Genomic DNA, 25,155 nt, shown 5'->3' on the forward strand with positions numbered 1-25,155 from the left:
ACGCCTGGGCTGGCCCGCAGGGCGTACCCCGCGCTCGCTGCCCCCGCCGCATCCCGAGCCGTTCCCCTGCCTTGCCGCATCAGGTGCGGCGGGGCCGGTGGCTGGCGCGGCGGCGCGGGGACCACACCTCCCGCCGGCGCGGCACGGCGCGGCACAGCCCTGCCCGCCGGCCGCCAGAAGAAAGAGGGTGGCCGACATGTTTTCTTGGACGGTGCGGGCAGCCCCGCTCCCCGGGGTCCCACCGATGCCTCTCTCTGCTGAGCTCGCCCCGGGGCTTTCATGCTCCGATCCAGCTTGTGGCCTCCCTCCGCTTTCCCCGGGCCCCCCCTAGAGCAGGCTGCGCGGGGCTCTCTTCTGGGAGAGCCGTCAGGTCTTTCATCTTGTTGATGGCTTTTCGCTGGCTTCCTATAGCTCTTGTTTTCACTCCTGAGGACAGCTTTGGCCCCTTGAAGAAAAAGGAAAAACAAAGCACTTGGGTTTCACTATTCCTTCTAATGTACAGGTGGGAGCAAAATCCTCGCAAAGGAGCACAAAGATCGTTACCACTGCAAAGAGAAATTCCTTTGTCAACCCAGATTCAATTGCTTTAATAAGCAATATCACTGCTTTACACGTCTTGCCTTTTCTGTATCCTTAGACCACCATGGTGACAACGTTACTCCTGCCGGTGGGATTTCTCCTGTTCTTTGGGGCTTTTTCTACAGGGACCTTTATGATATGCTTTACTGATATGCAGGGATTGTTCCTGCTCCTCTGGGATCTGGCAGGAACTTTCTCACCTCCATGGTAACAAAATCTCACAAGTTGCTTTATTTCTCCCAATTAAATCCTTTCCTCAGCCTGCTGAAGCTGAAAATGCTGTGGGTGAGTGGTGTCTGCGTAGCTGACACAGGTATTGCAGGTAGCTCTCTCTTCTGACTTCTGCAGCTTGGTGATGGCCCTCCAGGACTCACTTGCCCTGTTCTGCAGCATTATCGTGTCCTGGTTGGGGTGGAGGAGATTGCTCTGGAGTTCTGGTCAAATGACCCTTATGTCCTGAACCCATGCTTTGACGCCCATGGGAAGCAATGAAGTGAAGTCAGGTTTCAGGTGGTCTTCTCTATTTTTATAGAAGGCAGAATGAAAATCTCAGCTATGGTGTCTCCCCTAGAACAAAGCTTCTTCTGTCCCTTTCCGCAGATTGTGTCCCCCTCGGGCATTGTTTTGATTGTTTATTCCTCCTTCCTAGATTTCCGCCCCAGAATCTGTTCTTGCGTGTCAGGACACATAGCGACTTCTGGGGATGGCAGATTGTTCAGCTAAGCTGCGCCTGTTGTTAGAGATTTTTGGGACTGTGTTGCACCATTAGGATATAAGATATCTCAGAGAACTTTAAAGCATCTAAAGCATCACAGCTGGGGGGAGGTCTGCAGTATGAGAGTATACAGAGAATTATAGGAGTCACCTTGTGCTGGCAGGTAACTCACCTATAGATCTCAAAGCTAATAGCACTGAAGCAATGACTGAGCCTGCAAATGAAGGGAGTGGTGCCTTCCTCGCTTCTGTCACCCATGCAAGCAGCAGGTTTGGCTTTTTTTTGTGAAGGTTGTATTGGAAATCTGAGTATTTTTACTTCCTGACAGCTATTGTTTGAACTGTCTAGTGTGATTCTGGAGATGCACAAACACTCATTCCTGGTTCATCTCATACTCAACAGTGCTGCAATCGGAATTTGTAGTTAGTTTCTGACAATAACATATGAAAACCCACAGTTTGCATGTTGTATCTGTTTGCAGCAATTTCTGGGCTTTTCTAGGACAGCTATTTCAGTGGAGAAGCCAGGAGCATGAGTGAAGGGTGCATGTGTTTGTGTGAGATAAATTGCTGTGGGAATTATTCCCAACCTGAATTGTAAAAGCCTGTATGTTGTCAAAAGCTACATGTGACAGCATGACAGGCAAGACTGTAGCCATTGAAGGAAGACAGAGAAATATGGGCATATCTGTTGGTTGTGATGTGGAGAAAACATGGAGAGGGGAGGTTAACTGTGTCTTTTGGCTTTCTCAGTGATTGCTTCATCAGCTTGGTATGGAAGTGTTGCTCTTCATTGTGCCTTAGGTTGTGCACAGTCCATCAGAGACAAGTAAATGTAGTATTACTTTCCAAGTGTGTGCTGATGCTGGAATGTCCAGCTCAGGAGAATAGTAATTTCAAACCTTGTGTGTCTATTGAGAGACTTTTTATTAGTTCCTTTTCTTTGGTTGTTTGGAGATATAATCAAAATACTTCCCTTCCTGCTTTCCACAGTATGTTTTCCTATCCCTGCGGAAAGAGAGGTGGAAGACTAAAGTGGTGAAATGCCTTGCCCTGGTTTCACAAAATAACTGTTAACAGAGCAGTTGGTTGAATCAAAATTGCCCAGTCTTTGTGCTTTGGTGACAAAAACCATTCCTATCCCAGGTAGACTGGAGTTCCCGTATTTTTTCTTGGTGTGAGCCATGCCCATCCTGTTCAACCACCCTGTCACAGCCCACAAGCACCATCTCTGTGATGTCTCTGGCACCTCTAAAAACAATGAGGTCTGCCTGGGGATTGCAGTTCTATTTTGTATCAGGTGCAAGTGGGGAGAAAAGCTTCAGTTACTGACTAGACAGATTTTGATAAACTGGCAGCTGTCAGGATGGCATTTCTTACCATGCCGACAGACCGTAGGGAATCACTGAGTGTAGCTGGTGGCTGGCCATCTATCCCTGTGATTCCAGCCAGGGGTTGTTCCGTGCTGTTGTGTGGTACCTTAGTAAGGAGGAGACATCACCTACTGATGAAACACCATTGCAATTAGTGTCTCTTCTTTTACAAGGGAGAGAGCAGTAAAGCCATACACCTGCTTCCATGCTACCCTAATTATGCCCTTGTGCTTTGTAAACAACGTGAGCACTATTCTTGGCTGGATTCAGGAGCCTTCTGGAAGCTGCTGCCTCTCTTTCCTTCTGCAGTGTCACACTGAGAAATGTTAAGAGACCCCCTGATATTTTTGGATCTCAAAAGGCCAGGTGATGCTTAAGAGCATCAGGAGCAGAGTGTGCGCATGAGGGAATGGGTAATGGTTTTGAAAGCTTGATCCCAAATGCCAACAGGCAGAGAGACGGGGAGTGTTCTACAAAAAGGCTTCCCAGCATGGCAGGGGTTTTGGGGGCCGGTGGTGATCCCACCAGGTTTTGGCAGAGCTGTGCTGGAAGGATGCTTTCAGGCGTGTCCTTGTGGGGCAGCACCTGTGTCTGCAGAAATGAGTGCTCACAAAAGGTACCACAACGGTGACAAATGGACTGTCGCTGGCTGCATGGAGACTTGTTGAGACACAGTCGGCGGTGGAGATCAGGCTGGCAAGCCCGACAGGTCTGTGCCAGCGGTCAGGTGGAGCTGTGTGCGTGCAGCCACAGTCTGCGTGGCACCTTTCACTCGCGCTGTGGCTTCGGCCCTTTGCACAGAGGCTGGCCCCCACTTGCCACCCAGAGCCAGGGGCTGAGCTGGGCAGCAGAGGTGGCCGGGATTTGGGCCCTGGGCACGCTCGCCCAGTCCTGCAGCGCTTCTGCTGGGCCGGGAGGAAAGGTGCTCCCCACGGTGCCTCCGCGGCTCCTGGTGCAGGAGGGTTTTTCCATCTGCTAACAATGGCTGATGACACAGCCTGACACTGGCTGGCGTGGAGACGTGGTGGGTGTGGAGATGCACAAATGAGCTCTGGCAGGAGAAACAGTGCATTTATTGTAATCTGAGGCTGCTCTGGCAGCGTGTGCTGCAGAAGCCTGTCTATTAAGTCAGGCTTGTTTCCTCGTAACTGCTTCATTCTCTTCCATTCTCGTTCCCCTGCCTCTTAACGTCTGGGTGCACTCCGGAACGATGCCAGAGCCTGTAGATGTGGTGTCATTTGAATATTACTTATTTTACTTTATTATATTTCTTTCCTCGTAGTTGGTGGGTAGGCGCTGATGCAGCCCTTCTCTCTCCTGCAGGCGTGGGGGGGGGTGTCTGGCAGCCGGGCTCGGGGCAGGCCCTGAGGCAGCGCCCGATCCCCTGAATGAGCGCCTTGTTTGTGCTCCAGCCATTATGGACCTCACAATTTTGTGTACTAACAGAGTTAGCACTGAGCAGCCCTTCACATCTGCCACAGAATGACCATTTGTGTTTGTGGCCAGGCATATTTTCTGAGTTCATATTAACAGTTTATTCAGTAATTGTCAAGTCGTGCAGTCTCCTGCCCCCATGCCGCCTTTGCCTGTCTCCCTTTGCTTTCTCTTGTCTGATGCACAGGGAGAGGCAGGCCAGCATCAGTATTTGCTGGCACTCCTGTGCTCTAGTGAGAGCGAGCTCCAGGGACTTCGGGAAAGCAAGTTGGGAAGGTTTAAAGGGTATGGGCAAGACAAAAAATACTGGAGGCCCAGTTGTGTTATTGGATCTGGGCAGGTAGACTTTTTTTCTCATCGTGTAGGCTAGGTAAAGCCAAGGAGGATCTGCGAGGGCACAGGCGACTGGTTATGTGGGAGAAACTCTTTACAGTTGACTGAAATATAAAACAAGAATTGTCTTCTCTGTGTTTCTAACTGTGGCCCTGATTCTTCCATAGCTGACACCTGATACTGTTGCTTGGTAGTTTCTATCTGCATTTCTCGTACTGTTACTTAAATACTCATCATTTGCATCCATGGGAGCCACAGCTCAGCTGCTTGCCCTGTGTGACCGATAGGCTATAAGCAACTGGTTGTGGTCACACTTTGCTCTTTTAGGGGTTTTTGAACTTAAAATTACAGTATTGTTAGTGAGGTGACAACTGGATAGACACAAAAAGAAGGACAAGCGCCCTGTGCCGGGGGAGAAGGAGAATCAGCAGCTAGTCCACAGCATTTGTTTGTGCACAGGGTCCTCAGCTCCAAAGCCAAGCATAGCCTGGCGTGTGCCCATTGGGGAGAGACGTGGCACAGGCTGAGCGCTGGCCCGAGGACCCAGGACTCCTGGGCCAGCACACACCCAGCTGTCCTCGAGCCTTGGCTGTCCCTGAGGAAAAGGGCTGCAGGTGAGAGGTGGTAATGGTCCCCCAGGTTGCTAGTCAAGGCCAGCATCTTCCTGTGCTGGTTGTAATCTGTGAAAGCTAGCTGTTTAAGGGAGCTGTGCGGGGAGGTCTGTGACCAGCAATGTGCCCTTGCTTCCAGACCCCCCTGAGACAGCAAAGTTCTGCTAGACCTCTGTGCCGATGTGTTAGCTTAGGTCAGGGGAGAAGGGAGCTGACCCCGGGTCTGCTTGTCAGTGAGGACGGTGGGTGGGAGGGGAACAGAGGAACAACTCAGCTGTGCGCTTTTCTCGGTGGGAGGCAAGGCTCCTGATCGGCATTAAGCTGCGCTGAGTGGGGAAGGTAGATCCCCATTCCTGGAACTTGGGTTGCTGGTCATCGGTATGGCCGTGGGAAGGCCCTGGTCTGGGAAGTAAGGAGAGACTGTGGCTCTTCGCCCTGCATCAGCGCTGAGCTGCAGCCGGGGTTGAGAGTGCCGTGCATTCTGATCCTTTCCCCACCCAGTTTCTTTGTCTTGACTGTCTGTGGTTGAGATTGCCGTAAAAACGCACACGGGTCTCGGGGCTTTGGCTGCTGCAAGCTGCAGGGACACGAGGGGATTCTCTTGCATCCTTCTGTTGCCAGGGAGGAAGCTGCAAATTAGCACCACTGTGGTGATACTTCCAGAAATCACCCCAGGGGCGGCAGATGAAGAGCAAACTCAGTTCCCTGTAGAGGACTTAATTGTGCAAGAGCTTCACAGGATAAGGCTGGCCTGCGAGCCGTGCTGAAGGCTCCGGTCAGCCATGGTCCAGGCTCAGACTGTGGAAGGGGGGTGCACTCGCATGCCAAAACCTGGGCTGAGGGCACCGGCGGGGAGCAGAGAGGAAAATAAGGGGAGCTTGGAAGCTGGAGGGTTGTTGAAGGCATTTTAAGCAGTCAGGAAGACTGCATATTCTCTGGAACAGCGCAGTCAGCTTATGTCACCTGAATACATGTGAGCCATGTGTGAGATTGGGCTGTTTGCCCCTGTACTGCCTGCAGCTGGTGTTTGGACTTGTGCAGGTGGAGGTAGAAGAGCAGGACCTCAGCCTTCCCAGTTCCTCAGGACAGGGTCTGTTCCCCACAGGACAGTGTCCGTTCTCTCCCATCAGTGTATGCTGGGTTGCCCAGGTCCAGAAGCATGAATATAGGAAGAGCATAAGAGAGTTCTGGTCTGGGTGCTCCTCCACTGTCTGGCTGTGCTCCTTCAGAGAAGGCTGCTGGCCACTTAGGTCAGTAGACAGGAGAAGAGAGGAGGTGGTAAATGATAAGACGGTAACACAGTTCAATGTTTCCTGGGTCATGTGTAGACCTGTGACATTGTGAAATACCTCAGGACTATGCTGAGCATTGTAGGGGAGGGATGGGTTCCATCATCTTCAGGGTTGCCTCTCCTGTTGGTGGTCTTTGCAAGGTGGTAACAGATGAGAGAGATTTAAATTGTCTTCTTTAATGCAACTTATTTTGCATGGTATTTGGATAAGATTTAAGCATATGCCCTTAGTAACAAACTTGCTGTAAATACTGGTGTGTGGCTTGTGGCTTGTGCTGCCTGCAGATTTATGTGCATAATGACCTGGTGTAGGAAGCTTTTGACTTGTCTCTGTATATTTTATGGAAGCATATTTGCTGTGTCCCCAGTGACTCTCCTTTGTACTCATTCTGCCTCAATGGTGTTTCTGGCAGCACCTGTTCCATTCAGAAACAGCCTTACGAATATGATTTTGTCAATCCTTTCCTCTTCTCCTGTTGTTTCAAGTGTTGGTACAGATGTGAACTTTCTGCAGTATTGGCTGTTGGGGTGATCCATCTGATGCGGTAGGAGAGCACCCAAGAAGGGCACAGAACTGGCTGCTGAGAAGCATGTGTATTGCCTGCTGCTGACAACTGCTGTGTTCTTCCCTTCACAGAGTGATCGTCTCCTTATTAAAGGAGGGAGAATAGTCAATGATGACCAGTCATTCTATGCTGACATTTACATGGAGGATGGCCTCATAAAGTAAGTGTGGGACTTCTATTATCTCTCTCTCCCCTTAAATCAGCTTCAGGTTGGATGGTTATTGGCTTTTTGTTGATGTGGTCTGTTGCCAACTTGCCAGCCAGTAAAACTTGATAGCCCACTCTGGTTAGAGGTCAGCTCTCTGCAGTGTGTGTGAGCACATATGTGATTGCCTGACATGTTTCCATAGTAACTCCAGTGACTGAATTGCAGTCGGGCTGGTGACTTCGTGATACAGCATGCATTGTACAACAAAGCTGCATCTAATTGCACCAGGAACAAGATTTATCTTTGATTCCTGTTTTGCCCTGTGTTAACAGTATTAGTATGAATGACCCCACACAAGATCCCATTTGTTAGCCCTAACAAGGACAGTGCTGTGCTACAGGTCATCTGCATCCCTGAGATTTTCAGGAATTGCAGGCAAACCTCTAGGGTCCCCCAGCTTCTTCGTGTGTGTTTCAGAGGTGCAGTAATAACTCCATTGTTCAAAGGCTGGAGTTCAAATGTGGCAAGTGTATCACGTTGGGACCAGATCCAAGCTGGGTGAATTGAAAGAACCGTGATAGTTTATAGCGGAGAGACTTGAAAAGCCATTGCTTGCTCTATGGTAAGAGGAAAATATCCAGCCTTCCCAGGATGGTATATTTTAAAAGTCTAGCAGAGAAGTATGTCAGGAAGTATTTTTATGAGGCTGTTTTTAGCTGGTGGACAAGAGCATTCATGATTGACTAGTACTTGTACCGAGGCAGGGATCAGAGCCAGCTTCAGGCCTTGCTATGGCACAGACTTTCTGGGTATCCTTGGGCAAATCACTTAGCCTCGTCTGCAGCCTGGAGGTCACAGAATTTCATTGCCTTGGAAGTGAAATGTTCTTGCAAGTGAATTCTGGTAAGAATACAGTGAGCAGTTTAAGTCCTTTGCTGATGGATTCATCTCAATAAAAGCGATGGAAAGAGCTGCTGGTTTATTGCTGTGAGGACACTGGAGTGAGCATTTTTGTCAACAGAACTTTTGTTACGCTAAGGAAAGAAACTTGCAAAGTGACTAAGGTTGAATGAAATGCAAAAATGGAATTTGCTCCTCTTTTACCTCCCTAGTGTGCCAAGGAAACCAGAAATTTTCCACTAAAACCAACTTGTCTTTTATCTTGATTTATCAGGGAAGACTGAGGAAGGTTTGATGAAAATAGGATTTCTGAAAGACGAGATTTGAAGGCTGAGTGCTACATATGGACAGATAAAGGGATTGAGGGGGCGGGAGCCTGAGTGAAGGGAGTCCTAAGGTTCAGGTGACCTGGCCTGCAGGAGGGCTGGGTATGTCTAGGGAGGAGAATGTTGTGTGCTAGAACAGCACAAACTCCAGAGGACTATAATAGTAGGTTGTGAATAGATGTATACTGGAACTTTTTACGTTTCCTGTTTTCAGAAGATATTTTTAGGTACTTGGGATTTTAGCTGCCTTCACTACATCATGGTCCTGCTGACAGCAAAGATGTCCTTCAGGAGCATGAAGAAGACAATGTGAGAAGGGAGGTCCTGGGGACGGGAGGACTCTGTGCGCCTTGGGAAGAGAGTGAGCCCAGTGCTTCCAGGCTGTGCTGTGAGCTCAGCCGGGCTGCAGCCAGCCATGCTGTGAGCTTTGTGAGCTCCTCCCCAGCTCTCTGGAGGGAGGCTTCCCTTTACCCTTGGGACTTTGTGCTGTGAGCAGCATTACAAGTCCCTGACAAGCCCTGAGCTGGCCTAGCAGCTGTGGCATTACACTGGGAAATCATCTTTCTCTGTAAGTAAGCCTCAGGCTTGAGCCTTACTTACGGTGGGCAGAAGGATGGGGGAGAGGAGAGATTAGGGGTGCAGCTTACTGGAAGCAGGGCTGGTGTCAGGTTTTGTGAGCATGCACCCTGGGTGAACAGGTAGGACCGCTACACTGGAAACGCTTGCAGGAGTCTGACTCACGAGTCTGTGGGGTATGAAGTGTCCTAGGCAGCTTCTCACCATACACTGCAGAGATCTGTGTGCCCATCAGACCATACTCTTCAGCTACCCCAACCCAGTGCCTGCCCCAGACAGCAGGTGCCATCATAGACACCACTAGAGCAGTCAGACAGATGGCAGCCACCCCTGGACTATGCAAATCGCAGGCTTAAGCAAGCCAGACAATCCTGCATTTTGCTGCAGTTAGGTGGTTTCACTCTGCTGGCTCCTGCAAGCCCAGGTGTGGGAGTGGGGCACTTCTGCCATAGGTGGGAGTTGACCTGGCTGCTCCCTAACTGAACTGTTCATTGATTATGTTGTGGCTGGTTTTCCTTTGTACCATCTTGGTATCATCTCATCAGGCAGATTGGAGACAATCTGATTGTCCCTGGAGGGGTCAAAACCATAGAAGCCAATGGGAAGATGGTGATCCCTGGAGGAATTGATGTCCACACTCGCCTGCAGATGCCATACAAGGGGATGACAGCTGTGGATGATTTCTTCCAAGGAACGAAAGCGGCCCTGGCTGGTGGAACCACCATGATCAGTGAGTGCAGCAGACAGGTCCTGTACATGACAGTAGCCAGCACTCTTGGAACATCGCCCAGTTATCTGTTTTTCTCTTTGCTTTTCTCAGTCGTCTTTGTTTTAAAGGTCCATGACAGTGTGCTCATCTTTTTTGTGATCTCTGTCAGTTTAGTCTAGAGAGTGAGGATTGGGATGAATCTTTGGAGTCCTTACTCATAACGAAGTGGTGGGACAGGAGATTTGCATAGGACCCCTTGCCCTTGCAGATCCCATATTCTGCAGTGCTTCATTGTCTACAGCCACTGGTGCCCCTGGGACCCTCAGAAAGGAACAACGGCATAACTTTCTTCCCTGTTAAATAAAAATAGGGCAGCATGATGCATAGAGGATTCTGAGCAGAGGAACAGAGCAATGTCCTGGCATCCCGCACTGCTCGGAAATAAACAGCGTTAATGGAAAAGGAAAGGGAGTTCTCAGATCGTTCCCTGGGGAAGGCCATGGCTGTGTGCTGGTTTGAGGTCCAGGTTTTACTGCTGTGCAGTGGTCACAGCTGTGTACACTGCAGGGTTCCTTCGGATGCAGGAGCAACTGTTGATCCTTCCAGTAAAGGACTGGGTTTCTTGTCCTCCCCCCACTGTTTCTCCTTCCCCTGGGCCAAAAAAATAAGTTGTGTGAAATGGACTGCGGCAAGGCAAGGGGATTACATGGTGGGCAATAAAAGGTGCGTTAGTATGGCAGCGTGGGAGGAGGCTATGTGTTAATGGGATGGAAGCGGGGGTGAGGAAGGACAAGGCCCTTCAGCTTTCAGCTGATTTCTCAGCAGAAGCCTGTAAAAGCCCCTGGTCCTATGCCAAGGGCTGTTAAGCAAAGGCTCTGTGTGCTTCCCTGCTGATAAGTGCACTCAGAGGAGCCCAGGCACATGGCAGAGGTAGTGGGGGCCTCTTCGGAGCTGCCCTGAAGCTGCTGAGGAGACAAGCCTGGGATCACGGAGATGCCCGGCAGCGTGCAGGGCCGGGGTGGGGTGGTCCGGGAGGGGAGCCCTCGCCCACCCCTTGCCCCCACTGTGCTGCTGCAGTGGACCACGTGGTGCCAGACCCCGAGTCCAGCCTGGCAGAGGCGTTGGAGCGGTGGCGGGAGCGGGCCGATGGGAAGGCCTGCTGCGACTACGCGCTGCACGTGGACATCCCCCGCTGGAGCGACCGCATCCGGCAGGAGCTGCACACCATGGTCCAAGAGAAAGGTTTGTTGCCCTCTGCTCCCTGCACGTGGGCCGTGGCGAGCCGCGTCCCCTCGCCAAGGAGGGCAAGGGGCGACTGTGCTGTCGTCCGTCCTCTCGCTGTCGAGCACCGGCTGCGGTCCTGCGCAGCCGTGAGTGGGAGTTGTGCCCTGCGGATGAGCTGATGGGGAAGGCAGCCCAGAGCAGGCAGCCTGACCAGACCATCTGGGAGGGAGAGCCCCCGGCTCACCCCTTTCTCCTCTCTGCTCTGCCCCTAGGAGTTAACTCCTTCATGGTGTACATGGCCTACAAGGATTTGTACCAGATGTCGAACACCGAGGTGAGACCCCCTTCACTGCCTTGGTTGCGTCGATGCGAGGGGCAGCGGGGGACACGGCAGCCATGCTGGGCGCGGGGAGGCTGGGGCGGCAGGTGGCCGGGCCTCGAGGTTCCTCTCCTCTGCCCTCGCTGCCTTCTGAGGGCTGCCCCCAGGCTGTGGCCATGGTGTGCCAGCCACGGGCTGGCCGGGCCCCTGTGCCACAGGTGGGGGCAGAGGTCTGGCGTGGAGATCACTAAGAGCATCCACCGGCAGCCATGGCCTTCGGAGAGCACTGTCCGGCATGGCCAGAGCCGGTCCCAGCGCGCCCACGCCGGGCCCTGCTGCTGCCAGGGCCTTCGGCTGAAGGGCCGTGTGGGGTGCCGAGGCCATGCACAGGCTGGGGCAGTCTGTCTGCTTGGTAATCGTTTTTTCTTGTCTCTGTTTTAGCTGTATGAGATATTCAGCTGCCTGGCAGAGCTGGGTGCCATAGCTCAAGTTCATGCTGAAAATGGGGACATAATTGCACAGGTAACTAACTACTCTTCTGGTATGCAGGGACTGAAAGTCTATCCCAGGCAGGTTTGGCTTGGGGCATTAGCAAAATGGCTTTAAAGCTGCATGGACATCTTTTGCAAGGTGATCTCTTTGCTGCTCAGCAGCAATATCAAATTTACAAAGACTTTCTGCTGTGAGTATGTGGTTCGTAAGCAAATCTGAAATAGTGTATTAGCCATTATCTAAATGGAAGAGAGTGGGCCATCAAGTACAGTATGTTCATTCCAACTGCAGCTCTTTTTCAGTGTGGAGAGGCAGAGACCTTTGCCTTGCACATAATCAGCTGAGAGTTAAAGTGTACTGAAAAGTGCCGTGGCAAGAGAGGAATCTTCTCCCTGCTGCAAGCGAGCAGCTGGCTAATGGAGCTGGATTTGCAAGGGAATTGTTATGAGGGATGTGGTTTGGTGTTCAAGTGGGTAGTCTGTATTGGCCCGCTGTGTTGTAATTGGTGCTGGATGAGTGAAAGTCCAAATGTTTTGATTTTCATTAAGATGGAGAAGACATTGCTCAGTTACGTTCTGCAACTAGTTTTTTTCCTGTCTGTCTCATTCTTGGGAGTTGAAGAAGTGTGAACTAAAAGGTCATTCTTTGAACATCCTCTCAGACTGCAACAGTTTTTCTTTGGACTTTTTAGAGCTGCAGTGCACAATTGGATGGCTCTTTCACATGAGAACAAAGAGTCATCAGAGGAATTGTATTGGCTAGAGTTTCTCTACTTCAGCACCAGCCTAACCACAAAATGCCCCAAAACTATTAGTTGGTAGCACTTCACAGCCCTGGGAATTGCTTCCTTCTGTCAGGAGTGGTTGAAAAATCCCACGCTGATGTGGGGCTCAGCATGTTGTTAGCACAAAGAATGATGCTTGTGGTCATCTGCTGGTGGTGGTTCCCAGGAAGAAGGCAGAGGATTTGTCCTCTCCATTCGCCATTTCAGTCCATTTTATTTCAGTGGTCCTGGCGACTGTGTGTTTCTCCAGTTTGGTAAACATAGGAGAGGAGGTTGCAGGGGAAGAGATGTGATGCATGGCCTGAACAGAAATAGACATGAGCAGAGCTCCTGACTTCAGACTCTGACATGCTGTAGGTGGTGGGAGAGTGCTTTGTGGTGGATGAAGAGCAAGACGCGAGTATTGTCAAGTCTTTGCTTGGCACTTTCACTTGGCAGAGAATGTGTCAGAGGAGGTGACACACAGCACTTACCTGCTGTGCAGCCTCATCCTTTGATACGCTCCTCCAACAGCTGTGAACACATCTGTTATCGCTGCAGGAGTTACACAGTCTTGACACAGATTGGTGGCATTATTTAATACCCATAATATGCTCAATACTCTACAAGGCACGAGAAAAAGTGCATAAAACTGCTTGCTTACAGGCTTAATATTACTGCTGCTGTGCATCCACTTCACGCCCCACAACACCTCTTGGAGAAATGTTGCCTGTTGTGCAACTGCATGTGGTTTCTGCAATTCAAGGGCGGGTGTTGGGTGAGAGCAAACACGTGCATTGCCACAGGCAGCGACAGCATGTGGATAAAGGTGTGAGGGTCGCATCAGAAAGATCCCCGAGTGCCTTGGTCAGGGAAGACCATAAAGTCCCCCTGCGTGTTTCGTTTGAGCTCTGTCAAAGGGAGACGTTTGAAATGAGGGAATACAAGAGAAGTCTCTAGGGTACAGACAGGAGATAGGCAGGCCAGCACATGTGGTGCACACACACACAATTATCCATGGTCCTTAATTATAACAGCAAAATACTTGGGATAATGTTAATATTGGAACTAACACCATACACCACCAGCTTCTATAGAAATCGATACAGGACATGATTTAGCACTTGCTGATTTCCAAATGATTAAATAACAGCACTGGGGACCCAGGAGTAACCTTGGGATGAGAATTTTTTTATTGGCTTTAATAATTGTTTTCTCAATAGTTTCTACTCCGATTACTTGCTTTTCAGAAGGGGAACCAGGGAGGGCCTTAGAAAGGGACTGTAAACATCAAGTGCTATACATGGAGCTGGGGGGTTTTGTACCCTTTTTCCCTCCACACTGTGCTTGTTTCATTGAAGAGGTTTCAGTCAGTGTCTATGCTCCCTCCAAGCCCTCCTGTTTCCCCATCCTCCCTCTTTCTCTCTCAGACTCCTTAAGGGTGCAGCAGCCTCTCACTGTGCGCGGTGGCCCCACAGGATGCAGGGTGGTGGCAGTCCCGAGGGAAGGGCTCGACATGGGAGGGGTCTGCTTTTCTGTGTGGTTGATAGTTTCACAGCCCTGTAACATCCTCTGTCCTTTCAATGTCCTAGGAGCAAACCAGGATGTTGGAGATGGGAATAACCGGCCCCGAGGGCCATGTGCTGAGCAGACCTGAGGAGGTAAGGTGCAAATGACAGTACAGCCTTGCTGTACTGAAGAGCTATCCCCACAAGTCACAGTAGGGCTTAGTGTATGTAGTGGGGCCAAGCAAGCATTGGGGTTGTGTGTGTGTGTGTATGCATCCATGGGTATCCATTTATACAGGCAATACTGTCTTGTTCATCATCAGCTCAGGAAAGAGCGAGGTGCATGTTTGTGACAAACATTTTTCAGTCTTGCTTGAGTCTCCTAGCAGAGACAAGGGCTTCTGTGTCTCTCAGAGATTAATCGATCAACAAAAAGGTCTATATGGCTGTAGCAGTATTTGGGGCTGGTTTGGGAGCATTTGTCTTATATAGGTGACTCCATGGGTGTGAGAGGCCTGAGGAGAATCAAATGGTGAGTTTTAGTTCCTCTGAAAATTCACTGTTCATGTCTGTCTGAGTGCAGACAGATTCCAGCCTCTTCCTGCTTAATCTCAGTTTAGGGTCTAAAGTGCGTTTCAAAATCAGACTGGCAAAGCCATTGGTAGAAGGAGTGGGAGGGAAGGAGAGGGGGAATTCCCTGGTTACAAATCATTGTCAAGACACTAATTAGATTACTTCTAATTTTAGCTTGCAGGGTATTTTTCTGTTTGGTCCATTAATCTGAGTTGAGTCTAATTTTAGACAGGTTTTCTTGAGATAGGTCCCCGCTGAGAGGTGCTTTAAACTTTCCACAGCATGTGAAAGAAGAGAACAATAGGAATTTGGTACAATAGCAAAGCTGAGCAGGGGAACGCTGGGACAGATTTGTACTTCAGGGTCTGCTGGAAATAAAATCAGTTGGCTTAAATTAAAAGTGTAGGAAGTTGACTGTATTATAGCTGGTAACAACATATATAGCCTAGTGTAATACAGTGCTTATTCTCTCTGAAGTATGAGAGTGTAAAGCATTTACCTGTACAGGGAAGAGACTCAATATCAAATACAATAGATCAGAGTCCCTCTGTGTGTAAACTGCCATTTATTTTTATGGCTCTAGACCCATTGCCACTAGTTGGCAAGCTAACCCACGATTACGGGATGCTGTGGTTGTGCCAGGATTTGGGAACTGTCTTATTATCATAAGACAGCACTGCGGTTCTTCTCGTCCAAAGCTGGTAAAACGTTGTTGAGTGTTTGATCTTGAAATGCCATTAAAGCATAATGCAACTGAGAACAGTACAAGAAGGCTCTAGATATCTTCTGTCCAGCTAAATCCAGATCTCATTGCCTTTGAAAATAAACAGTGTCCCTCTTCCAGAACACACTCTACCTGGGAAAATGTTAGGTAGAGCACAGATGACCCTGCTACCCCCCGTAAAGCCTGCAGGTTGATGGCAAAGCATTGGGAGAGTGGTCCATAGCTCCGTGGGTCTGCTTTGTCCCGGAGAGACCTCAGTGGGGGTTAAAGACATGCTCTTCTATCAGGTGATGGTGGTGACCCAGTAGGACAGGATGGTGCTGCTCCAGATTGTAACCTGCTGTGAAGCGTGTTCAGTGATGGCTCTGTTTGCTCCTATCCACATGTTAAACCCCGTCAACTACTCGAAGTCCATAAGTGGGCTGATAGAAATGTTTTCTGTTTAAATTTCTGTTTAAGGAGTCTTGAAGCAGAAGAGAAAAACCTCTTTTCACTGTGCAGCAAATAGGCCTGCAGAAGTACAAGAGGTGTACGAGTGCATGTGTGTCTGGGTGCAGTGGTCTGCTTCTCCTGCTACTGGGAGAATTAAGCTTGCACAGCCAGCTGCCTGGCCTGCAGGCAGTTACTGCCTTCCCTGCAGCTGGCAGTCCTGGCCTCCCCCGGGAGCTAGCTGATTGGTACATTGTCTTTTTAAGGCTTCTGTTTTGAACTTTCTCATGCTGAAGCTTGAAGCCAAACTGTAGAGCAAACACTTGGAGAACCTCGGGGGTTGAGCTCAGGCTGAGCATGGGCTGATGTAATAGTCCAAAGATATCCCTTGTGATCGAAATTCACCCTCCGCTAACAGCAGGACAGTGAAACACGGGGCGGGTGTCAGCAGGCTGGGATGAACAGCAGCTGCATCACACGACAGCCAGACCCTGATGCAAACAGCATGCCAGCGCATAGCTTGTTGCACCCCAGCCACAGGCAGGGTGACATTTGGTTAAACCAAACACAGCCGCAGGAGAGCCTGGATCTGTGAGCGGTCTGAAGGGGCAGACCCTTTCGCTGTCTGGCGTCAGCCAGTGAGCCATGCTGTCAAGCGCGGGCAGCAGTCCCTGGCCTTCTCTGGTTGTCAGGAGAGCTGGAACCAGACAGTGGAAAAAACAGCCGATGCAGCTCTGCGCTCGACCCCGAGCACAGTCCAGACAGCACTCCCCTGCTGAGCGTTGTGTGGCTGTAGCCTGCGATTTGGGCCAGGCCCTAGGGAGACTGAGGCTTCACCCCTCAGGTCTCCCTGATTAACCTGTCCCTGGGGAGTCCAGGGTAAGAGCGAGGGCACAGAGTGTCAGCAGCAATCCGTGGTGTGCCGAGAGGAACAGGGGCTCCTCCCTACTCACCCAGTGCTCCTCTGCAGCCCTGCACTGTTCTCTTTTCCAGCTGGAAGCAGAAGCTGTCTTCCGGGCCATCACTATTGCCAGCCAGACCAACTGTCCTCTCTATGTGACTAAAGTGATGAGCAAAAGTGCTGCTGACCTCATCTCGCAAGCCAGAAAAAAAGGTGAGTGGCAGCTGCTGCTGCACACAGCCTTGCTGTTGCTGCTGGGATCCTGGACAGCTGGATTAAGTGGTGCCCATGTCCTCATGATTGTTTTGCCAAGACCGCCACTGTGCCTTGAGTGCAAGTCCAGTGCTTCCCCTTCTGCTGGGAAGCAGTTAGTTCAGGGATTTACCTGACTTGTGAAGGGCATGGGGACACTGCATCAGGCCACATGGAGCCACCTCCTGTTGTCACATCAGGTAACATCAACAACTGCAGGTAGGAGCAGCGCTTTAAACACCAAAGTTTTTCTGTGGCTGTGAAAGGCTCTCTGAGGAGACTCGTCTGATCCACGTGCAAGTGGTTTGAGCTGCTGCATATAGCTCTGGCCTCCCTTTGAAATCCTGGCCCCTCAGAGGTTCCTGGGTGCCTTTTGATGTGGCTGGGGGCTCCATTTGTCACTGGTGGTGGAGCGCAGGGACTCCCCACACGCATGTGGGCATGTCAGATTGCCTGACCCCTGCCAGGTGTGCCTGTGCTGCTGGTCAGCTCTGAGATGTGGCTGTCACCAAAGTCAGCAGGGTGAAATGCCCCTGCTACAGCGTGGGACACCAGTGCTTGCAAGAGGGCCTAGAGGGACCAGGGGCCTCGCTTCCCAGGAGCATGGCTGGGGCAGAGCAGGTTGGGAAGCAGCCATGTGCTGGGGCAGGAGGGCCAGGTTTCCAGCATCGTTTGTCTCTCTGCAGTGTCTTCTGGGGAACACAGCTCTGTGGCCGTGCCTTCCTGTGCCATGCTCCAGCCAGGCTTGCTGTGCCAGCAGGATCTGTGCCCTTGAGCAGGAGGGCTCTGTGGTGATGGTGGGCAGGTGTCGCCCCTAATGTGAGCCTTGCTGTCCCTCCTGCCTGCCCCAGCACCTGAGGTCCACGCAGGCAGCGTGGGACAGCCCAATGTGGGTCTGGCTGTCCTCTCCGCGTGGCAGACTGTTGATAGTGTTGTGGAACAGAGAATGTCTCCAGGCTCCACCAAACCAGCATCCTTTCTGTCCTCCTTTCCAGGCAACGTGGTGTTTGGTGAGCCAGTCACAGCCAGTCTTGGGACCGACGGGACACACTACTGGAGCAAGAACTGGGCCAAGGCTGCGGCATTTGTGGTCTCTCCACCTCTGAGCCCAGATCCAACAACTCCTGACTACATCAACTCCCTCCTGGCCAGGTGAGTGACAGCTCTGCTGGGTGATGCTGCTAGCAGGACGAAGCAGACTCTGGCCTTGGATAGGGGAGGAAGAGGTTAGGGAGTACCCAGGCAGTGTAGACCTTAGTCCAACCTGAACCACTTCACTGTAGGTATTTAATGAGCTGACTGATGAAATGGCTTTGGCTCAGAGCTCTGGTGGCTTATCTCTGAGAGTGGAGGAAGGACTGGGGAGGCACTATAAGCTTAACATCAGTAATGAGAAAAATACTGGGGCAAGTAGTCATGAACCATTTTAAATGCCCTGAAGAAGGCAAAGAAATGAGGACCAGCTAACACAGACTTGTCAATGAAAGCATTCACCAAGCTGGAGAAGCCCTTCTGCATGTGCAGGGTGGGGAATGGCTGCCTGGGTTGCAATGGTGCAGGAGGAGGTGGAGGGGTTACAGTTGTCACAAGCTGGTGGGGGCTCACCAGTCGAATACAAAGCAGACGTTTTCTCATGCCTGTACAGGTGAGCAGTAGTACAGCCTGCAGAGTGCATGAGGCCTTTAAGAGCAGCTCGTGCACATCTGACAGGGATGATAGGTCGTTTTTGCACCCTGAAGGCAAGGGGGTGGGGAAGGGATTTGTTGAAAATAGAGAGCAAACAATACAAGCACTTCAGCAATTTGCTTTGACCTTTCACAGTTATACTCCATCCTCTCACTGGCAAGGCATGCGCAGCAGCTAGGGACGCAGAGCTCGTTGCTGGCCCTGTCCACGCACCGCGTGTGAATCACACGCCCCTCTCACCCTGTGTTTGTATGTCTAACTGTGCGTGTGGTGGCTGGTCTGTGTTAGCCAGGGAATGACTGACACTGAGGATCCCCTCAAATGACCTTTGAGTTAATGCTGTAAACGTCTCTGACTAGATGAGCAAGGGATCGCTGGTCAGTAAGAGGTGTCTCGGCAGAGCGGCACATTAGGATAAACCTGCGTTGTGCCAGGGTGGATATGTCATGGCTGGCGTAAGAGAGGTGCCAGTGTGTTTGGGGTCTGAATATGCAGCTCACCCTGGATTTTGCTTGGTCAAGGAGCAAGAGATGCCTCTGCTCAGTCTGGATGTATGAAATAGGTGCAGGTCTTAGGGACTGGCAGGGAAAAGTGAGCCCAGCTCCTGAACTGGCTTTCTAATCCTTCCCTTCCACTTCAAATTTACCCCAGACCTCAGAGGAGAGGCCAGAGCACTTCCCAGTCCCTGCAGCACACAGGCATCTGTTCTGACCCCTTTCCCATGCCATTTTCTGTGAGGCTTCAGCAGGAGCAGAGGCTGCGAGGCTCCAGCTGGGCTGGATGGCTTGTTTTCTTCCACCGGGACAAATCTGGTGGAGATTAGGAAGCATGCTGTGTCATCAGCCTGGGCCTCTGGCTGCGCAGTCAGTAAGACATATAGCAGAAATTATCAGAGGAAGATGGAGATTACCAGTGGATTAGGGCTGATTCGCAGGCCCGAGCAGAGCCGTTGTGTCCTCACCATCCTGGGTTCAGGCACAGCCTGTCTGGGAGCCAGGTGCTCAGCCACTTGCCTCATGCAGGCAGAATTTGGCCTGCTTCCTTTTGCCCAGTGGCAATGACTTCCCAGCTGCTGCCTATCGACTGCTCCCCGAGGACCCAACAGCAGCCAGGTGACTTCCAGGGAGTCATGGGCAGCTCTTTGCACTGCTTTGCCTGTTGGCAGCTTGCAGGCTCTGCTTGTTCCTGCCCTCTGCCATCATTGTCAGGATCAGGATGGGTCAGGGCATGTCATCTGACCAGTGAGCCCTTCTGGGCAGAGGAGTCTGGATAACAGCACTGGGCAGCACCTGCTGTAGAGCACTGCAGGGAAGCTTTTCTGGGCCTCCTGGAGAGAGCTGCTTCTGGGGAGTCCTGCCTCTCTTCACCCCACTGTCAGATTTACATGTGGCCATGGGGGGCATTTGCTTTTGTAGCAGTGATGTGGCAGAGACGCTGTAGCTTGGGCCAGAGGCTGCAGCTTGGACCAGCCTGCACTTGCAAGCACACCTTCTTGGTCTGCACTGCTGGCTGCTGCAGCTCATGCTGCGAGTGTCCATGAGGGGCTGAGAGGAGCTTCTGCCAGACAAAATGTCTCAGGCCAGAGCCCTGGAGCCAGGCTGAGGTGCTCTCCTTGCTGGAGAAGGTTGGCAGTGTGAGTGGCGGGCAGTCCATAGGCTCAGCTCCCCATAAGCCCACTCCTGCAGCTGTGTCCCCTCTCCCAGAGACAGGGTGACACCTGCCCACAGCAGGCTTCCTGTGGGGCAGGGGAGGGCTGCGCTTGCCCCTCAGAGTACAGGAGCTGGCAGTACACAACGAAAGGGCTGGCTCTGGGTGCAGTCCTCGGGTGGAAAGGCCTCTTTCTCCCTGTGTGGCAGAAAGGCTGCTCTCCCAAGCAGACCTGACAAATTGCCAGAAATGATTTTTCTGACTCACACTGGGATGGTTTTTTCTCTTTGTGTTAGTGCAAATGATGGAGTCCGGTATGGAAGGACATCTTTTGGCTTGACACAAAGGCCATCCTGTTCCCCGGGAACTGAGCTGTTGGCTCCTCTTGTGTGCAGAATGCTGTCCATGTCCCAGGCAGGCCAGCACAGTGTGGCGGAGCTCTCTTGCCCCCGTGCCCCCAGGTGACGTGGCTGTCACAGGAGATGAGTTGGGTGGAAGGCTTCAGACTGAGGAGCCATTGAAATGAGGGTGCAGAGTAAAATAGAACTGAGCCAGGGGCCACCCATGCCCAGAGGAGATCCATGTCCCTTGTGTCCCTGCTGTTGACTAACCACAAAACAACTGATGATGCTTTTGTTACCACCACCCCTCAGTGGTGACCTGCAGGTTTCAGGAAGTGCCCACTGTACATTCAGCACCGCACAGAAAGCAATTGGAAAAGACAACTTCACGGCGATCCCAGAAGGGACCAATGGCATAGAGGAACGAATGTCTGTCATCTGGGACAAGGCAGTGGTAAGAGTCATGCCAGGGAGAGGGCAAGAGTGGGCAGGGTTGACGGACACTTCGGACACCCATGTTCTTGCCCCTACAGAGCTGGACACCCAGCTGCCTGTCTCCTCTCTGGCTTTGAGAGTCAAAACAAGCCAGAGCAGGAGAGGCAGCTGTCGCGGGTTCAGGCTGAACAGCCAGGAGCTGTGACTATGCCCCCAGTTTTTGGTCTGTCTCATGCCAATAGTAAGATTAGCTGCAGTGGTCTGGGCCCAGCCAGCCAGCAGCTTGTGTGGGAGTGAGTCTGGTGCTTCCTGGGGCTCTTAGCTCTCCCTTTCCCCAAAAGAGTGCTTAGTTCTCTTTGTGTCTGAGCAGGCCACAGGAAAGATGGATGAAAACCAGTTTGTGGCTGTGACGAGCACTAATGCTGCAAAAATCTTCAACCTGTACCCACGGAAAGGGAGAATAGCAGTGGGCTCAGACAGCGATCTGGTTATATGGGATCCTGATGCAGTGAAGATCGTCACGGCAAAAACCCATCAATCTGTAAGCCCTCTGCTCATCTGTGGGAATGCTGGAGAGTGGGGTGCGAGTAGCACTGTATGAAGGCTACCTGGCTGCTGGGAGCTTGGTGCTGCCCTGCCATGCTGGGCTCTGAGGAGGAGGACTGAATCTGGGTGCTGGGCGATGCCAGCTGTGACTGTGGGGTGGGATGTCTCTGAGCCCTGGGCTCTGCACACAGGGCTTTTCTCACCCTGCTGTGTTGCTCTTCTGAGCCTGGCCCACGCAGGTGTAAGGACATGCATTTCTCCTTATCTGGGTTCCTCTTCCTGGTACAAATTTTTCCTGAGTTTGTCAGCATGCTTTGTTCATGCCTTACCTCAAGCCTAGGCCCTGCCCTCCTCTGTTGCTGGAGTCCTTGCTCACAGTGAGCTCCGAAGCAGCAGGTCCTGGTTCATGTTGGGAGCTCTGGTGGGTTCTTAGTGTGGTGGACTAGTGAAATAAAGGAGGCCTCTGGGGCAGGCAAGGCTGTTAGAGGTGTCTTCTCCCTGCACTGGTGACTTCAGCAGCGAGGGGGGACTAAACAGCCCTGAGTGGGCAGGCAGTACTCACGTCCCTCCTGACCATCATCCCCTGGTTGCTGCAGGCGGCTGAATACAACATCTTTGAAGGGATGGAGCTACGTGGGGCCCCGCTGGTTGTCATATGCCAGGGGAAGATCATGCTGGAGGATGGCAACCTGCATGTGACCCAGGGGACTGGACGCTTCCTGCCCAGCAGCCCTTTCCCTGACTATGTCTACAAGCGCATCAAAGCCAGGAGGAAGGTGAGGAGACAGGAATGCCAGGAGACATAGTTGGGACACTGTTAGCCCAAATTGCCCTTTTCCCTAATAACTGATAGGTTTTCCTTGGCTGTTCTCTGTGGACCCTGGAAACAGTACTGCAAACTGGTGTATTTTGAACCTACAGCTGGGATAGCTAAGGCCTGGGTAGAGAGCTTTGACCTTAGTGTTGATGGTGTGCCACCACTGGAGGCAGATGCTCATCTGGGTCAACAGTCAGTGATGCCTGGCCTTGTTGCTGTCCTGCTGCAGCAGGAGTCTGGAGGGAAGTGCTGAGTTAAAAACGAGGAGACTGGGCAAAATGGCCTTCTCCTCCATCCACACAGCACAAACCCATGCTGAGGGATTGCCTGTTGCACCAGGCTCTGCACACTTTGCAGGGCAGGAGTGAAGGGAGGCCGTCACACAGGAGGTAGGTGGTGGGGCTGTGCCAGGCCTCAATGCTGCAGGAAGGTCTTGGGCATGCAGGACAGAGGGGCACAGCGGTGGCAGCGTGAATTGCCTCTGCGGTGGGACTGGGGAGCCAAGGATCGCTGCAGCCTGACACTGCCATGGCAGGATGCTCCCTGGGAGCAGAGAAGCGTCACTGTCCTCTTCTCTCTGGTGACAGATGGCGGAGATGCATGCTGTGCCCCGGGGCATGTATGATGGACCCGTGTTTGACCTGACCACCACCCCCAAGGGGGGCACCCCTGCAGGGTCAACCAGGGGGTCCCCCACACGGCAGACACCCCCCGTCAGGAATCTCCATCAGTCTGGATTCAGCCTGTCAGGTGAACAAATGTGGCGTCTGGGCTGGGAGAATGCAGAGCCACTGGCCATGCTGTCCCAGCCCCTGGCCTGGGGCAGGGGGCAGCTGGGAGATAGCCTGGGGCAAGCTGAGCACAAGAGTGGAGCATGGCAATGTGAGACCCTGTGTGTCCCTTAAAGGACATGGCCAGAGCTGGCCCTCTACCCCTCTGCACCTTGCAGTAGAAGCAAGAAGGACTGTGGCCACGGAGGTGCCAGTGCAGCATCGGACCCTGCTTTGTAGCATGGGTCTGTTCACGGAGGAGCATCTACAGTGACATTCAAGCCACTGCTGCTCTCAGGGTCTTTCCTGGAGTCAGAGAGGGAGCAGGTTGCTGTAGACAGCCTCAGGAGGCCCTTTGGCGAGACCCCAGGCTGCCTGACTGCTCAGTGCTGTGAAGAAAATGCTTTTAACTTCGCTTTCCCCCTTCACTTTGTGCTTTCTTGTCCACTCCCAGGTACCCAGATTGATGAAGGAGTTCGCTCAGCGAGCAAGCGCATCGTTGCGCCCCCGGGAGGCCGCTCCAACATAACCTCCCTGAGTTAAATGTCCCTGCCGAGAAGGAAACAAAATCCCTGTTCAAGCGAAGGAAGAAAAATGGTACATTGGTGTTTAAGAAGGAAAAGCAAATAAACCTGTTCTGAAGAATAAATAAGCCTCAAGCCTTATGTTTCACAAATGCTACTTGCTACCTAGCTTTAAGATATTGCTTCATTTTGTTTTATGCATAGCCTTAAAATTCTGTTGTTGTTGTTGTGGGTTTGGTCGGGTTGTGTTTTTACTCTTCCTTTCTGTATGCATGCCGCTCAGACAGGTCACTTGGTTCAGTGTGTTATTCGTGTTGAACACGTGTGGGATGCCATGGTACGGGACAGCAGGAACAACCTGGCGTGGGTGAACCGGCCAGGCAGGTGAAGTGACAGGGGCCGGCCAGAGATGCAGTGTGGGATGGGGAGGGCAGGTTTATGGAAGCTGGTGGGGGCAGGTGGGTCTGTGTCGTGTTCATGTCCTTCGTCTCCACACAGCGCTCGTTGGCATTTCACCATGAGGGCCATGGTGGAGCCCAGATCATCTCTGTAACAGCTGTCACAGCGCCTCGTGTAAGGAGTTTTACTACTTTGTACTCTTTATTAAAAAAAAAAAAGTTGTTCCTTCAAACAACTGGTGTTGCTGGTTGGCTTTTTTCTTCCTCGGGTGGCTGCTGCTGGGCAGGGGTGATGTGAAGCTGTGCCCTCTGGGCGAGCTGGGCAGCGGGACTCCAGGAGGGGCTTTGGACTGTGTTTGAGCTACAGTGCAGGGACAGGCTGTCAGATGGAAACGGTGCGGTGCTCGCTGCTGTAGGTGTTGGGGGTATAGGTGTAGCTTCTCAGGCAAAAGCAAAGGTATTGGCAAAATAGCGTGTTGCAAGTGTTTGTAAAAGCCTGTTCAGTTTGTCCGTGTGGACTCTGGCTGTAGCTGGACCTGGCCATCACAGGCTGTTAACACCTGGCAAGAGCTGTACCTGTCATCTGTGTGGTGACAGAGACCAGCTCCCCATGGCACTGCCTGGGCATGGTGTTTGGGTCTTCCCAGCTGGGGCTGGCTTGGAGGCTGTTTTCTGTGAGTACCTGTGAGTTAAATGCTCCCTTTCTATCAAGCAGTGTTTATCAAACTGAGGGTCACAGCCTTCTAAAGCTTGCAAAGCATGCAAAAAAAAAAAAAAAAAAAAAATTGTTTTTTAAGTATTACAAAAATTAAGTGTCAATTTAGGCTGTGCTAAATAAATACACTTTTTTTTTTTCTTCCTTAAGTATTTGACCTTGAAATATTTATTTTTACATGCCTGCAACGCAGACAGGACAAGTTGTCCATGCACCAGTCCTTAAGTGGCCATGCCAGAATAGTTGTGCCAGGGGTGGGGAAGGCTGTTCATATTTAGAAGTTTTGTGAAGTTCTGCTATCAAGTAATTAAAGATTTTTCCCTGTTGCCTGGTAGTGATTAAGCTGAGACTGTGCCTCTATTTACAGAGGAAGAGGGGAAAGGAGAGATGGTTTTAGAAGTCTTTGGGGAATTTTTAAAGATGCGATGTTCTTACCATTTAAGTTCTTAAGGGTTTGGTTTTTTCTCGTCAGCCAGTACAATGGTATTTATGCAGCAACAGATTTTTCCCCAGCAATGAGCAGGGCTAGTT

General features: G+C 51.6%; 1 protein-coding gene across 1 annotated transcript; it reads left to right on the forward strand.

Moving 5' to 3' along the window:
• The first annotated feature begins 6,968 nt into the window (after positions 1 to 6,968).
• DPYSL3 (dihydropyrimidinase-like 3) lies at positions 6,969 to 24,143 on the forward strand. Its single transcript, XM_010578765.1, has 13 exons — positions 6,969 to 7,061; positions 9,397 to 9,581; positions 10,638 to 10,802; positions 11,057 to 11,118; positions 11,545 to 11,625; positions 13,951 to 14,019; positions 16,586 to 16,706; positions 17,741 to 17,897; positions 20,732 to 20,873; positions 21,225 to 21,395; positions 21,997 to 22,176; positions 22,805 to 22,967; positions 23,442 to 24,143. The coding sequence occupies exons 1-13, from the start codon at positions 7,042 to 7,044 to the stop codon at positions 23,528 to 23,530; spliced, it is 1,605 nt and encodes a 534-aa protein (XP_010577067.1). The 5' UTR covers positions 6,969 to 7,041; the 3' UTR covers positions 23,531 to 24,143.
• Positions 24,144 to 25,155: the final 1,012 nt, after the last annotated feature.

This window comes from Haliaeetus leucocephalus, unplaced genomic scaffold, assembly GCF_000737465.1.
Source record: "Haliaeetus leucocephalus isolate CR32 unplaced genomic scaffold, Haliaeetus_leucocephalus-4.0 Scaffold656, whole genome shotgun sequence".
NCBI lineage: Eukaryota > Metazoa > Chordata > Aves > Accipitriformes > Accipitridae > Haliaeetus > Haliaeetus leucocephalus.